Consider the following 14,055-nt stretch of genomic DNA (forward strand, 5'->3'; position numbering starts at 1 on the left):
AACACTATTAATATTTGAACTGAAATTATGGAAAAATTTGACTATTTAAAGCAGAGGTTCTCAAAGTAGTAATTTTAGCTCTAGATTTTGCGATGAGAAAAATGCAGAGGGAATTGCAGAATCCAGTCATAAAAATGGAGAATTTGGCAAATCTTGGTTGAATAAATCAAAAGTAGTATTGCGCACTAAATGAAAACTCTATATGGACTAGTGTATTTGAATATTAAAGCACAGAAGACCGCTATTTAAATCTGTTTTTTTGCATCTCTGAGGCCATGTGTCTGTCATTTTGTTTATTTGAATCTTGTTCATTCTACATGTTTGTAGAAATCAAAATCAGCTTTTCACATCAGAGCTGAGTTTCAATGTAATGTAATGATAATGTACTCACCCCCTTGTCATCCCAGATGTTCATGTCTTTATTTCTTCAGTCGTGAAGACATTATGTTTTTTGAGGAACACATTTCAGCATTTTTCTCCATATAATGGACTGTTATGGTGCCCCGAGTTTGAATTTCCAAAATGCAGTTTAAATGCGGCTTCAAACGATACCAAATGAGGTTGTGAACGATCCCAACCAAGGAAGAAGTGTCTTATCTAGCGAAACAATCTGTTATTTTCATAAAAATAATACCATTGAAATACATTTTAGTCTCAAATGCTCGTCTTGTCTTGCTCTCCCTGAACTCTGTGTATTCTGGCTCAAGACAGTTAGTGTATGTCGAAAAACTCCAATCGTATTTTCTCCCTCAACTTCAAAAATCATTTCAAAATCATCCTACATCGCTGCAGAAGCACCGACCCAGTCTTTGCAAAGTGAACATGCAAAGAAGATCAAACACCCTTAACAAAAAAGGTAAAACAGCGATACAGGGCGATTTTGAAGTTGAGGGAGAACATGACTGTCATGAATCGGAACAAAAAACAGAGTTCAGGGAGAGTAAGATAAGATGAGCGTCTGACATTAAAAAGTATATAAATTATATTTTAGGAAAACAACCAGTCGTTTTGAAGCCGCATTTAAACTGCATTTTGGAAGTTCAAACTCGGGGCACCATAGAAGTCCACTCTATGGAGAAAAATGCTGAAATATTTTCCTCCAAAAACATAATTTCTTTTACGACTGAAGAAAGAAAGACATGAATATCTTGGATGACAAGGGGGTGAGTACATTGTCTGTAAATCTGTCTTAGTTCTGGAAGTGGACTTCTCCTTTAACAGAGATTTAACAACATAAATATTTGTTGACATTTCTTAATTGTCGACAATGTTGACTAATAATTTCAGCCCTGCTTGCATTGCCTTGGCCATGGGACGAGTGTCCGGATACAGTCTCCGATAAAAGTCTTGATGGTTTGGTTGCTTGATGTTGTTGAAGTTACAATTGAGTTTCTCTGGTTCTTCTGTTGAGTTCTTCTGTTGAATTATTCATTAAATATAATAAATAATAATAATATGTATGATTTGTCCAGCTGTTACAACATAAACACATGCAGATCATCTTTAGAGCTGATCAGAGAGTCAGGATTTCTCCATTTCATTTAGCGAAAAACTATCACTGAATCACTTACACACAGATACTCAAAGGTCTTCATAACAACCAGTCAAAATAAAAGTCTGGTTTAACTTCAAGACATTTTTCTACAAATAATTACTATTGTACAGTAGAATGTATTTCTCAAAGTAATAATACTAATAACAATAACAATATTACAATCTTTAAAACTTTAAAACTTTATTTTCAAAGGAATACATTTTTACTTCCATACCAAAACGTGGCCCATCTTAGCTGATTTCACCCTATAATTTTGAATTCAGGTAGTGCAGTAAATGAGGGCAGAATGTTTGTGTTTGGCTGCTGGAAATCCACTTTCAATACCAATCTGTTCTAGGCGACCATCATGGTGTTTCAGGCCGTGGCAGAGTATCGCACACAGGTGAAGGACCGACAAAACTTAAATCTAGTTGTCGAGCTGTCCATAGCAGGAAGACGCAGACCTGAGAGATGGACTTTCGAAAGAGACAATATGCATCTTACATGGTCAGACAGGGTGGGGAATAGCTCATCTACTATATTCAAATTGTTTGCTGTTCAGTTCAAATTTTGTTATATCAACAAAATTAAGAATAATGGGAGATTGTTGTTCATCATTCATAATTTTCATTGTCTACATCAGTAGTGTTTCACCAATAAAATCTTCAGGTATCTCTGATGACTTGAGTACGTCTGCATTCACTCAACAGATGGACATAAACAAGGACTTCAATGTAACTGCTAGAGGAACTGGAACAGCCACTCTCTCAGTGAGTGTTCATGAGTGTTTATGTGGTCAACAGCAAGATTAAAGGGTTTGAACATCTAATCTGAGACGTGCTGCTGTTTTCAGATTCTGACGCTGTACTACGCCAGACCTGTTGAGAAGAAGTCTGACTGTACATTCTTTGATCTCACTGTTAAAATGGAGAAAGACCCTAAGAGTTAGTAACACCTAATGTACCTCTTAATGCACTTAATATTCTTTCTCTATTTTAAGAGTTTTTTCTCTCCCATTTAGCAAAACAAGGAGCCATTGAAACTTACCAGCTCACTATGAATTTCTTGTATGTGAACCAATATCTTAACAACTTTTTTAATATTTTTGTGTCAAGAACCTGTTTATATTTGTAATTTGTTGGCATGTGCTTATTCAGGCTGTTTTCACACTTGTTTTTATGAATTGGTCTGAGCCCAAGTTTGATCCCGCCTCACTTTTCCCACACTGATGGTATATTTGCCTCATTCAGTGAGTACTAGAGACAGCTGGTTACTATTGCAACTAGATAATGGCTTCTGTGGAGACTCCAGTTTCACTTCGTTCTGACACGGATGCAACTCACTTTACAAAGGCAATTTGTTTAGTGACAAGCAGCTCTATGTTACTACAATATAATAATTCTGAGGTCAAACATACTTGGATTCACACCAAACGCTCTAAAACGTTTGAAAGCAGCTTTAAACACATTGAACCTACAAGATTTGTTAATAACATCTGCTCTTGATCTCCATCCTTACAGATACAAAAGTGATAAAAGCGATGCCACCATGACTGTTCTGGATATTGGCATACCAACTGGATTTACTGTGGATGGCGAAGATCTGGAAGTGGTATTGTGATGATAAACTAATGCAGTGATGCCTTGCATCCTGTATGCAATGAGTAAATTATGCATTTTAAAAGCTTTATAAGCACTGTGCATGTGTCTCAGATAAAAAAAAAAAAAAAATCTAACATATCTGCAGAAAGGCCATAAAACAAATAATAATGTCATGTATTTAGGACTTTTTTCCATGTTCTTTGTGTTCAGTTGTCCACAGAGAAGGAAAGATGCAGTCAGAAATTTGAGATGGATAAAGTGATCCTTTACTTAAATAAGGTATGTTAGCAGATTGATGTCATACTCTCTCTCTCTCTCTCTCTCTCTCTCTCTCTCTTTTTAAAACATTTTAAAGAAATATGTAGTTTGATTAAGGGAGATGTCCACTTCCGCCTTGTCATCCAAGATGTTCATGTCTTTCTTTCTTCAGTCGTAAAGAAATTGTTTTTTGAGGAAATCATTTCAGAATTTTTCTCCATATAATGGACTGATATGGTGCCCCGAGTTTGAACTTCCAAAATGCAGTTTAAATACGGCTTCAAACAATCCCAAATGCTGTTGTAAATGATCCCAGTCGAGGGAGAATGGTCTTATTTAGCAAAACGGTCAGTTATTTTCATAAAAATAATACAGTTTATATACTTTGTAATGTCAAATGCTCATTTTGTCTTGCTCTTCCTGACTTCTGTTTTTATCCGGTTTATGACAGTTAGAGTCGAAAAACTCTCCCTCAACTTCAAAATCATCCTATATCACTCTTTCACCTTTTTTGTTAAGGGTGTTTGATCTTCTTTGCATGTTCACTTTGCAAAGACTGGGTTGGAACTTCTGCAGCAAAGTAGGATGATTTTGAAATCTATTTTTGAAGTTGAGGGAGAAAATACGATTGGAGTTTTTCGACATACCCTAACTGTCTTGAGCCAGAATACACAGAGTTCAGGGAAAGAAAGAGATTAAAAAAGTACTTAAATTGTATTGTTTTAATGAAAATAACCAATCGTTTTGCTAGATAAGACCCTTCTTTCTCAGCTTCCAACCACACGTGGGATCATTTGAAGCTTTGCATTTAAACTGCATTTTGGAAGTTCAAAATCAAGGAACCATATCAGTCCATTATATGAAGAAACATGCTGAAATGTTTTCCTCAAAAAACATAATTTCTTTACGACTGCAGAAAGAAAGGCATAAACATTTTGGATGACAAGGAGGTGAATACATTATATGTGATTTTTTTTTTTTTTTTGGAAGTGGACTTTAAGTACTGCAGTGCCAGTTTTAAGTTTAATTGTTTTCCAAACAATTTTAAAGTACCCCTATTATATGTATGCAAGGTTAAAAAAAAAAAAGATTCTTCTTCGAAGATTCATCTTTCCAGACCCCTCCCTTGCGTGAAGCTAGGCTCTGCTCTGATTGGTTCGATGATCCAGTCTGTTGTGATTGGTCTACTACGTACAGCACATGTCGGAAACGGAATGCAGTAAAGCCCCAAACAATAATGGTATATGCATTAGCCAAACACAGACATAGATGGCTGATGACGCTGCTGAAAAAACAAAACAAACAGATAAAAAAACAGCTAAAACCAGTCTAAGCTGGTCCTCCAGCCTGGTCTTAGCTGGTCATAGCTGTCAGCAGGCTGGTTTTAGAGGGGTTTTGGCCACTTCCTTATCTGGTCAGGTTGGTCTTAGCAGATCAGGTTGGGAGACCAAAATAATTAAATTTCACAGCGCAGAGCACAGCATCTTGTCAACATGTTTTCCACACAAACAAGCTACAGCATTTCAAGTTTTCGCAGGATGGCCACGCAGAACGTAGAATTTCACGGAAATGGAATTCGAATTTTAAATGACTCATTTGAGTGATTTAGAGTCGACTGCTTCTTTTGAGAGACAATAACTTTATTTATGATGCACTTTCAGCTTTACAACTTTGCAGATTGTTTATATGCACATACAGCTATGCTCCACATGGCATGAATGGTAATTTTCAAAAATCCATAATGGGGCACTTTAAAATATTTTTCCATGGATCATAAGAAGATGTTCTGCAAAAAGTTCACACTGTTCTGAAATAAAATGAAGTGTGATATGGATTGCTTTGATTAGGCTTCCTTTGTATGAAAAAGAACAGCATTAACATACTTCAAAATATTCTTTGTGTTCCAAAAAAGAAGGAATGCTATCCACCTTATTTTTTCCATAAGAGTGGGTGCAGCCATTTGTACATTTTTTGTGTCTGGCTTCCGGTCTCATCCACTTCCAGCTATTTTTAGCTGCACAAAAAGCTCGTTTTGCTGCTTGATATTGCAAACTGGTCTTACCACATTATTTTAATGTATTATCTTAATTATGAACACACTGGTTTGTAGTGCAAACTGTTTTACCGTTTACTGCACTTTCTTATTCTTCTCGTTATTTCTTTATGGCGGATTACGAACCGGATGTCTAACACATTACCAGAAAACAGCTTACAGGAACAGTATGAGGATGACTTAACCCTCCGGTTGTGTTCGGATTCCTGTCACACTCAAAAATGACCGGACTCCAAACAAGTGCTTATAAATCTCTCATTATGCTATATTATCACCAAATATTAGAATCATTCTTTTTGTCGACTTGTTTTCTTTCATTTAGGACTGGGTTTGTGTTTCTATTTGCATCTGATTAATCGTAGTCCTCATTTATCTGAGAGTAGGAACCTCGTTTGGAGTCATTTTTGACCGGGAACACCACAAGTGTGACTTTGTGCAATTTTGTACAGTTTTGCCTACTTTCATATAAATGAGGCCTATGGTTAATCAGATGCAAATAGAAACACAAAACCAGTCCTAAATGAAAGAAAACAAGTTGACAAAAAGAATGAATCAAAGTCTTTAGTGATAATACAGGATAATAAGAGATTTATAAGCAGTTGTTTAGAGTCCGGTCAGTTTTGACTGGGAACGCCACAAGTGTGACTAGGTGAAATAAAGCCTACAAAAAAAAATTACGAAAATTCGAAGAAAAAAAAACAAATCAGAGAAGTACTTATACCCTGTGTGACCAAAGTCAGTAAGTTTGAGTCCAGTGTGATAACATTAACTAGTATTTTCGGGAAAAAGAACATCTTTTCCGGGTCAACCAGAGGGTTAATGCTCATTTTTAGATGAACTATTACTTCAATGTGAAACAGAATGGTATGCAACAAATATTTGTGTTAGTAATTAGTACTAGTTTCTCTGTCATCAGGTTTCTAGAAAACAGGAAGAAGTAATCTCATTCAAAATGCACAAGCTGTTTAATGTGGGTCTGCTCCAACCTGCTGCAGTCACAATATATGAATATTACTCAACAGGTGAGCTGCACACACACTTAGAATGAATTGTTTAGTGAAAGTGGTTTTCAAATGAGAATAATATTGTACCCTTAAGTAAGTAATGCAAGGAATAAATCAATACAAGTTGCTCTGCCATAGCAGATTTTACAAATACCATATAGTACACTGACAGAGCATATTTGTTTTGAAGTGCAAAACTGTGAAAAGGTCTAGTTGTTTAACCACGTGCTCAGGTTTAAGCTTGGAGGCGTGCATGACATTGTAGTTATAAATAAAACCAAGATTTAATATTTCTACTTACACATTTAGTTCAGTGTGTCATTTTATAGTTTATTTGTAACAGTGAAAACAGTTTCCAAGTAAATCCTACACTATTTTGTTGCAGTCATCTTTAATTAAACCCATGTGTGTGTTTTTAGATGCACGCTGTACAAAGTTCTACCACCCTGAAAGGACAGGTGGTGCTCTAAACAGACTGTGTAAGGGAGATTTGTGCTACTGTGCAGAAGGTATTGTTATTACATTTTGCATGCATTAATTCAGGCTTTTTCCAAAGCAAATTGCAAATGAGAATTACAAATGGGAATGGGTCTGTTTTGAATGTGTGTATAAATATCAGAAAATCCACATCTCATAACACAGAAAACTGCAGTTACCAGAAGAAGAATGGGGTCAGTGATCAAGAGCGTTTCGATAGATCCTGTGAAGCTGGCATGAATTACGGTAAGCGCATATTCTCCTTCCTCAACCACTGAGATCCATTGTCACAGCTGTGATATAACACCAATATAACAACTGTTTGACAGTCTATAAAGCCACAGTGGTGGGGATGGATCTGCAACAGACAGTTGACATGTATAACATGAAGGTGGAACAGGTGCTGAAAGAAGGTATGGTTTATTATTCCCTCGTGTCCAAGTATATTGAAATATTTTTAGAGCCTGAAACTCATTTGAACTGCAGCTGATATTTGGGACGCCCCAGTAGAAGTGTTTCATGTTCTGCCCTTATAGGTACTGATGATAATGTTGAGGGGAAAGTGAGACAATTTCTGGCTCGTCCCATTTGCAGAGAACATTTAGGACTGGTAAAAGGCAAATCGTACCTCATCATTGGCAAATCTGTTGACCTGCCAAACCTAGGTGGAAGGTAGGTGTGAATACTTCATACATAGTGTTTCCACAGTTTCACAATGAAATGTAAGGGCAGTCTGATCTCCCCATGAAGCCAAATTTGAGGAACTCTCACTAAACAGATGCCATGCAACAAACAATAAACTACACACAAATGTAATGTCTGTTTTATTCATACTCGTACCTGGAGGGCCTGTGTGCAGAAACTCCAAATATGCCGCACAGAAGTAATAGGACTTATAGAACTATGGTTTTGGAAAAATGTCTGTCCACTCAAATAGTGCCCTATTTAAAGGTATAGGGGCAGATTCACCCATGCTGTTGGATTATGTTGTTGTAAATATATTTACAGCTCTCATAATCTGCAACAATGTCTCCAACAGACACATTTGCATAATGCATGTGGGCAGGTCACAGCATTTCACTTGATTTTACGTTTGTAAACCTGTTTTCACAACAACTGCAGTTTGCTTTGTAATTTTTCTACTGTAAAGTAAAACAGTCTTTCAAAATCCTGTGGGATACACTGTGTGTGTTTTTTTTTTTTTTTTTTTTTTTTTGGAGCTCTTTCACCCCGTGTGCCCTCATTCAGCATTCCCTACATTAGTCCACTGATATAGTGCAGTTGAAGAGCTGAATAAAAACGAGTGAGTGTATTTGAATTTGGACACTGAGAGTGCCAGAAAGGCTGCCACTTTTGCAGATTGTGCTTGCTGTTTTACAATCATTCAAAACTTTGCAAACTGGCAGCTCCAGTAGCAAATAGCAAATAGTGGCCTGTTTAAGGTTATGGGGGCAGATCTCAGCGTCTGTTACATATGTAATGTAATTGTTTAATGGTGATTTATACCAAGATGGATTTAGAAGAAAATGTTTTGTGGTTTCTTTTGTTTTTAGTGTGCAGTACATCTTGGGAGAGCAGACCTGGGTTGAATACTGGCCCACACGAGAGGAAAGCCAAACTCCAGAACACAGGGAACGATACATGGGCATCTCCGAGCTCCAGGATGCAAAACGTAATTTATATATGTTCAAAATGTTTTTTTTTTTTCCTTAACTGAATTAACATAATTTGAATAATGAGGAGACAAAGGATCAGTGTGCAGAGTGTGCTTTTGAAATAATGTGAAATAGTTAAATTCCCAGTGAAGGCCCATGCATTGAACTCATTTTCAATTGACTCAGTTAGGGAACTTTTGATTGTGTGTACAAACTTCAGAAAATGTCTCGACACAGGATGCTGCAGTAAACAGGAGAAAGACGGGATCAGAAATTTCAAGCGTTTGGAAAAAGCCTGTGAAGATGACAAGGGTTACGGTAAAAACTTTAATCTCTGTTAAATTCTCAGCACTTTTACGAATGAAAGAAATGTACCATTTAAATACAGTCATACAGGAATGTATAACATGTATGTTTGACAGCTTACAAAGTCACAGTGGTGGGGACGGTTCTGGACAAAACCACAGACATCTATAGCTTACAGGTGGAGCAGGTCCTGAGAAATGGTACAGTTTGTTATTCTCCTGTAAAAGTCTTTGGAAATACATTGTTAGAGCAGGGTTTCCCAAATGACAGATTGTGGGGGAATTCCAGGGGGTTCTTGAGTTGATTAAAAATTAAACCATAACATGTAAAATTAAATAAATCCTATGAAATTGAATAATGAAGTTCAAAATCCTGCTACGCCACAGAGCAATTATTTTTTTTTAATTACATTGCATTATATTTGTCCTAAATTATTGTTAATGTACATACTGACTTTATCGTAGACGATTGTTTTGCCATTTTTTAAGTAAATTATTGGACTTTCTGTGAAAGCAAAATTAGAGCTTTTAAAATAAAGATTGCCCTTTCTCTTTTCATTTGTGTTGTTTTTTCAAGCATCAAACTTCAGATTTATTTCTTGAGGTGTTCTTTTGCCTGTTTGCCATTTGTCTGAGATTAGATGAACTGTCTTAGACCGCTGCCTTGAGCTGAATGTGACACATCTGGTTTGCAACCTCTGTTAGTGCGATTAGAAAATCAGATTTAGTCAGATGTTTTCAGTGTCTTTGAGTGGCTCCACATTAACTCCATTTCTGCTTGTTACCCACATAATGTGCAATTTGGGAATGCAGTATTTTCACTTTCACATAACTGTTTTATTTGCATAAAAATTCATGTTCTTTTTGTCTGAATGTTTCAGCAGCACAGCTGAAGGGTTTGGCTGACAAAAAAGTTTGGTTTCCACTGTTGTAAAGCACTACTATCCTGTATTATCCTGTAGGTACTGATAATGATGGTGAGGGGCAGTTGAAGATTTTTCAGGCTCATCCCAGATGTAGAGAATCTTTGGCATTACAAGAACACAAGTCGTACCTCATCATGGGTCCATTCACTGACATGGAGTTTCGTAGTGGACGGTAGGTGCCAGTGTTTTTGCAGGAAAAGATCAATGACAAACTCACTCATAGTGTGTCTGAAAACTAACAACAACAACAACAACAACAACAACAACAACAAAACGTCAAAGCATTATTTGAGATTATGAGATCATTTTTGAAATCTTTGTTGTTGTTGGTAAAAAGGCTGTTCTTCTGCCTGGCAGTTCTTGTTTTAATCAGTTTATTTATTTACTTAAAATATCAACAGATTTGATCTGCTTCATGCCTGTTGTTTTTAGTCTGCAGTATGTTTTTGGAGTGCAGACCTGGGTTGAATACTGGCCCACAAAAGAGGAAAGCCAAACTCCAGAACACATGGAGCGATACGTCGGAATCAGCAAACTGGCTGATACACTTGCTCAACAAGGATGTGTTAATTAATATTTTTTTCTTCAACAAAATAATTTTAAAAGATGTTATTTTGGCCAAAAACTTGTTTTTATAATAAAGTTGAACTGAATATAATTGGAAATAAAGAATGTAACTAAATAAAGCCATGGTGTGATAGACAGTGTCTTTAAAATGGATTTATTTTCTAAATTACATAACCATTTGTGATGTGAGGACATTTCTGATTAGAAAGATATTCATGTTATGAACCAAAAAAACATCTGTGTAAAAAAGAAAAAAAAGACTAAAGTGTGTTTCAGAATCTTCTATTTTGGTCATTCCAGCTGTGCTAAAACACGTCCTCCATTCATAATGGAAATTGCAGATATTATAGTCCTACCTCATTTGAAGTTCATTCTGTGGCTTCCTATAATTACACATACACATTTTCAGCACAGCCTCCACATCTACTGAATATCTTGAATACCATCAGGATGAGTTCACTCTTTTATCAGTCACTGTATTTCTGAGATTAGTCTGCAGGTGATGTTAACAGCTAAATGGAATCTAAATTTCCTGTGGAAAATCGACTTTTAGGTCTGAGCCACCCCAGAGACGTCCATATGTGCAATAAGGTCCTATGGGGTTAGACTATATGTAAATTCCACTGAAAACCCTGAAAAAAAAAAATCATCACTTCCTGAAAAAAAAAAAAAAATCACTAATTCCATTCAAGAAGTCAAACTTGTATCATGTATACATTCATTCCACACAGACTGATATATTTCAAGTGTTTATTTCTTTTAATTTTGATGATTATAACTGACAACTAATGAAAACCCCAAATTCAGTATCTCAGAAAATTAGAATATTACTTAAGACCAATAGAAAGAAAGGATTTTTAGAAATCTTGGCCAACTGAAAAGTATGAACATGAAAAGTATGAGCATGTACAGCACTCAATACTTAGTTGGGGCTCCTTTTGCCTGAATTACTGCAGCAATGCGGCGTGGCATGGAGTCGATCAGTCTGTGGCACTGCTCAGGTGTTATAAGAGCCCAGGTTGCTCTGATAGTTGCCTTCAGCTCTTCTGCATTGTTGGGTCTGGCATATCACATCCTCCTCTTCACAATACCCCATAGATTTTCTATGGGGTTAAGGTCAGGCGAGTTTGCTGGCCAATTAAGAACAGGGCTCTAAAATGTCCTGGTATACAGCTGCATTGACCTTGGACCTCAGAAAACACAGTGGACCAACACCAGCAGATGACATGGCACCCTAAACCATCACTGACTGTGGAAACTTTACACTGGACCTCAAGCAACATGGATTCTGTGCCTCTCCTCTCTTCCTCCAGACTCTGGGACCCTAAATTTCTAAAGGAAACGTAAAATTTACTTTCATCAGAGAACATAACTTTGGACCACTCAGCAGCAGTCCAGTCCTTTTCGTCTTTAGCCCAGGCGAGACGCTTCTGACGCTGTCTGTTGTTCGAGAGTGGCTTGACACAAGGAATGTGACAGCTGAAACCCATGTCTTGCATACGTCTGTGCGTAGTGGTTCTTGAAGCACTGACTCCAGCTGCAGTCCACTCTTTGTGAATCTCCCCCACATTTTTGAATGAGTTTTGTTTCACAATTCTCTCCAGGGTGTGGTTATCCCTATTGCTTGTACACTTTTTTTCTACCACATCTTTTTGTTCCCTTCGCCTCTCTATTAATGTGCTTGGACACAGAGCTCTGTGAACAGCCAGCCTCATTTGCAATGACCTTTTGTGTCTTGCCCTCCTTGTGCAAGGTGTCAGGGGTCGTCTTTTGGACAACTGTCAAATCAGCAGTTTTCCCCATGATTGTGTATCCTACAGAACTAGACTGAGAGACCATTTAAAGGCCTTTGCAGGTGTTTTGAGTTAATTAGCTGATTAGAGTGCGGCACCAGGTGTCTTCAATACTGAACCTTTTCACAATATTCTAATTTTCTGAGATACTGAATTTGGGGTTTTCATTAGTTGTCAGTTATAATCATCAAAATTAAAAGAAATAAACACTTGAAATATATCAGTCTGTGTGGAATGAATGTATACATTATACAAGTTTCACTTCTTGAATGGAATTAGTGAAATAAATCAACTTTTTGAAGATATTCTAATTATATGACCAGCACCTGTATGTATATGTACGTTTCTGATATGATAGTTCAAAATACACATAAAAACATGCACATAATGTTTATAACTGTCACAAATCCGGTTTGTGGACTTCGGTCCAATTGCCACCAGAGATCGCTTTTCCATTATATTGACTCTCTCCCTACACAGACTTTCACATGTCACCCCGGACTATATTTACATCATTGTCTGGACGTAGAACGTCATAGTCTGTTTACCCATGTCTTGATCCTAGCCTAGTTTCCTCGTTTTGCCTGTTTCTCTGCCTGCCCTGGAATTATTGTCTGTCTGTTTGGATTCCCCGTTTGCTTCGTTCCCTGGATTATGTTCGGCTCCGAATAACCCACGAATAATCCCTGGATTACTATTTGTCTCGTCTGTGCTATGTTTGCTGGTGTTCGACCCTGCCTAAATAAAGGTTTGCATATGGATCCGCACACTTCCTCTGTTCACTCCGTAACAGAAACATAAAATTACGTGTTCTAGTAGACCCCCTAAACAAAATTATGAACATATAAATGACCAAAATAGGGCATTAATCATAATGTCAATAATAATGCCTTAATAATGTCAATTCCAATAATTCTTTCGACCCCTAAAAGATCAACAGAGCAGCTGCCAATTTACCAAAGGTTGAGTTTACACAACCAGTTTTTGAAGGTCATTTACGGGAAATCTGACTTGGACTGGAATGAACTGTTTAAAATCGTTATGAGATCTATATGAATCTACTTTTTGATTCACAAAACTGAACTCAATTTCACTGAACACAGCTTTATTTCTAAATTAGACACTAAACGTGGCTGCTTGATTCTTAGTCTTTATGTTAAATGAATTAAAAAATAAATTAATAAATGTATGAAAATAGAAACAGTTAATTGTTACATAAATATTACTTGCCATTGTTAAATGCTGCATTGGTGAACCGAAGCATCAAATTATATCAAAAAAGTTTGTTCAGGATTCCAAACAGTAGAGTGCAAACAAACAAAGAGCAAGAGTGTGCAGTTTGGACTCTGAGGGTCGTGGAGGCTATAGGTTATAAATCAGAGCTGCTGCAGGTTCACAGACGCTCACAGGAAGAGACACACAGACAGACAGACAGACAAGATGGACGTGAAGCTGCTGTTTCTGACTGTTGTTCTTCTCTCCTCAACGCTCCTCACACTATGTGACCCACTGTGAGTATCAAACACACAGTTTGTTCATGGATTCACTAACAGATCTGTTTTCAGACGCTCTGATTTGATCTCCTCAGATTTGTTCTGTCAGCTCCTAATTTGCTGAGGGTGGATTCCTCAGAGAACGTGTTTGTGGAGGCTCAGGATTACTCTGGAGGAGACCTGGATGTGAAGATCATAGTAAAGAACTACCCGAAAAAAGACACGGAGATACTGTCTAAATCAGTGACACTGACTGCAGAAAATAATTTCCAGATTCTTACAGATATAAAGGTGAGAGTGCAGAAATTAAGTGCACTGATGTCTTATTCTCATTATTTTTTTTGTTATCAGATATATTCAGACTGACAGATTATTTGTTCTACAGATCC

At 37.0% G+C, this 14,055-nt stretch overlaps 2 protein-coding genes across 2 annotated transcripts; both read left to right on the top strand.

Moving 5' to 3' along the window:
• Positions 1-1,871: 1,871 nt before the first annotated feature.
• Positions 1,872-10,517, top strand: LOC127158953 (complement C3-like). The gene is made up of 16 exons (XM_051101894.1): positions 1,872-2,051; positions 2,245-2,304; positions 2,388-2,478; positions 2,556-2,601; positions 3,055-3,145; positions 3,346-3,414; positions 6,363-6,468; positions 6,870-6,959; positions 7,093-7,173; positions 7,257-7,340; positions 7,464-7,599; positions 8,481-8,599; positions 8,820-8,900; positions 9,005-9,088; positions 9,850-9,985; positions 10,246-10,517. The coding sequence occupies exons 1-16, from the start codon at positions 1,902-1,904 to the stop codon at positions 10,385-10,387; spliced, it is 1,566 nt and encodes a 521-aa protein (XP_050957851.1). The 5' UTR covers positions 1,872-1,901; the 3' UTR covers positions 10,388-10,517.
• Positions 10,518-13,572: 3,055 nt separating this feature from the next.
• On the top strand, positions 13,573-13,957 carry LOC127158952 (complement C3-like; the record flags this gene model as incomplete). The annotated part of the gene is made up of 2 exons (XM_051101893.1): positions 13,573-13,684; positions 13,762-13,957. Coding segments are annotated over exons 1-2 (267 nt in total), but the record flags the coding sequence as incomplete, so codon positions are not given.
• Positions 13,958-14,055: the final 98 nt, after the last annotated feature.

The sequence above is a fragment of the Labeo rohita genome, unplaced genomic scaffold, assembly GCF_022985175.1.
Source record: "Labeo rohita strain BAU-BD-2019 unplaced genomic scaffold, IGBB_LRoh.1.0 scaffold_1803, whole genome shotgun sequence".
NCBI lineage: Eukaryota > Metazoa > Chordata > Actinopteri > Cypriniformes > Cyprinidae > Labeo > Labeo rohita.